Raw genomic sequence first — 2,035 nt, 5'->3', positions numbered from 1 at the left:
CCCCCCCCCCCCCCCCTTTTGCAACGTGCGGTTTTGTGTGTTTAAGACACCCAGGGGCTCGCAGACACCAGCGGCTCCAGGAGGCTCCGGACGGCGTACACCAACACGCAGCTCCTGGAGCTGGAGAAGGAATTCCACTTCAACAAATACCTCTGCAGGCCCCGCCGGGTGGAGATCGCGGCTCTGCTCGACCTGACCGAGCGGCAAGTCAAGGTCTGGTTCCAGAACCGCCGCATGAAGCACAAGCGGCAGACGCGGCACAAAGAGCCCCCTGACGGGGACGCCGCCTGCCCCGGCCCGGACGAGGGAAGCGACCCCCTGGACGAGGCCGAGGACGGCCCCGCGCTGGGGCCCAGCCGCGGCCAGGGGCGCCCCGAGCCGCCCGGGGGCTCCCGGATCCGGGCGCAGCCCCGCGCCGCCGCCTCCCGCCCGCAGAGCGCCCGCCCCGGCGGCCCGGACTCGCCTTCGCTGCCGGAGCTGGGCATCTTCTCGGCAGAGCCCTGCCTGCAGCTCTCCTCCGGCCTGCAGGACTCCCTGGGGAGCCCCGTCCACTTTTCCGAGGAAGACCTGGACTTCTTTGCAAGCGCACTTTGCGCTGCAGAGCTGCAGCACCTGAATTTCCAGTAGCGGGCCCGCTCCCCGCCTCCCGCTGTTGCCCCGCCAGGCCGAGGCGTCCCCAGTCCCGCCGCCAGTTGCTCCTGGCTGCGGGGAGGGGGGGGTGTCCCCGAAAACGCCCCCGAGACACCACTCGTTCAATCACCCCCCCGCGCCCCAAACCCTTTCTTCCGAGACTCCTCACGTTGCGGGACCCGAATCACACTCGCAGTATTTATTTTACAGGGCTCACATAAAAGAGTAGGGTTTTTATTGTTATTATTTTGTAATTAAATCCAGGTTCTTAATTATAGGCTTTTTTCTTATTTATTTTAAAGACGGCGCCCGATAGTTCTCACGCACATCAGTCATGTCAGGCCTCGAGATAAAACATTTGCAAATCCTTCAAGTGACTTTCTCAGGAATCAGAATGAGACTTTTAGATTTCTTAATAAAATGATGATGATGATGATAATAATGAAACAGAGGGATTTTCTGTCCTCTTTTTAAGTTTTAGATGTAGACTATTTATTAAAATCTTTTAATAGTAAATGGCAAATTATTTATTGTACATTATTTTCACAGAGTAAATAAATGCCTTTATAAAACTAAGAAACGTGGGTTGCTATGTATTTAATTCGATTTTTTTTTTTCCTAAGTCAGTCTCCTTCTTCCGTGATTTGCAGCAGCCTGGTGTCTTTATAGTCTGTTCATGTGCAGTGAGAGAGAGGACAAAAGAAATTGCTCCCAACTAGTATTGCAAGAGTCTTCGTGGGTCAGAAAGACTTGCCCTGTCTGCATTTTCTTTTAGTTTGTGTTTTATTTTATTTTATTTTATTTTTATTTTTATTTCATTTTTTTAAAATAAATCTAAGCCGGGTATTTGTTTCCCATACTAGCACTCGCTGGTGTTTTTGTGACTCAGACTCCCTCCCGTAAGCACGGCTCGGGCCGAGGGGAAGGCAGCACAAAGGCGGCGCCGCGGAGCCCCCGCACATTCCGCTCCCGTGCTGGGGGCGGGGGCGCAGTCCCCTGCAGCCGTTCCCGCAGCCCGGCCCGGAGCGGCCCGCGCTGCCCCTTGCCGTGAGCCCACTCCTCCGCCTCTCATCGCTTTCAGCAGGAAATAGAAACGTGCCACATCGCAGTTACAAGTATTTCAAACGTCCTGGACTACAAAAAAAAAAAAAAAAAAAAAAAAAAAAACCGCGGAGATAAAGGGGGATTTCGAATAGGTGCAAAACATGGGTGGTGCGAGCCAGCATTTTGACCAACAAATAAATGCTACAGAGGGCAGAGGGGGAAGATATTAGCCTTTTATTTTTTCCTCTCCTGCCTTTTTAGCAGCAAAAAAAACAGAAAATCTCCGGCCTCGTAAATCTGCGGTCTCCTTCCGCAGCTGTTTGCGCAGCTCTGTCTCGGCTAGCGAATCCCTTCACGAACG

General features: G+C 53.3%; 1 protein-coding gene across 1 annotated transcript; it reads left to right on the top strand.

Moving 5' to 3' along the window:
- Positions 1-7: 7 nt before the first annotated feature.
- On the top strand, positions 8-1,107 carry LOC118178974 (homeobox protein Hox-B2-like). Its single transcript, XM_035347925.1, has one exon. The coding sequence runs from the start codon at positions 235-237 to the stop codon at positions 625-627; it is 393 nt and encodes a 130-aa protein (XP_035203816.1). The 5' UTR covers positions 8-234; the 3' UTR covers positions 628-1,107.
- Positions 1,108-2,035: the final 928 nt, after the last annotated feature.

This window comes from Oxyura jamaicensis, chromosome 27, assembly GCF_011077185.1.
Source record: "Oxyura jamaicensis isolate SHBP4307 breed ruddy duck chromosome 27, BPBGC_Ojam_1.0, whole genome shotgun sequence".
Classification (NCBI taxonomy): Eukaryota; Metazoa; Chordata; class Aves; order Anseriformes; family Anatidae; genus Oxyura; species Oxyura jamaicensis.
Note: the sequence above shows the minus strand (reverse complement) of the source record. Positions and strands in the feature narration are given on the sequence as shown.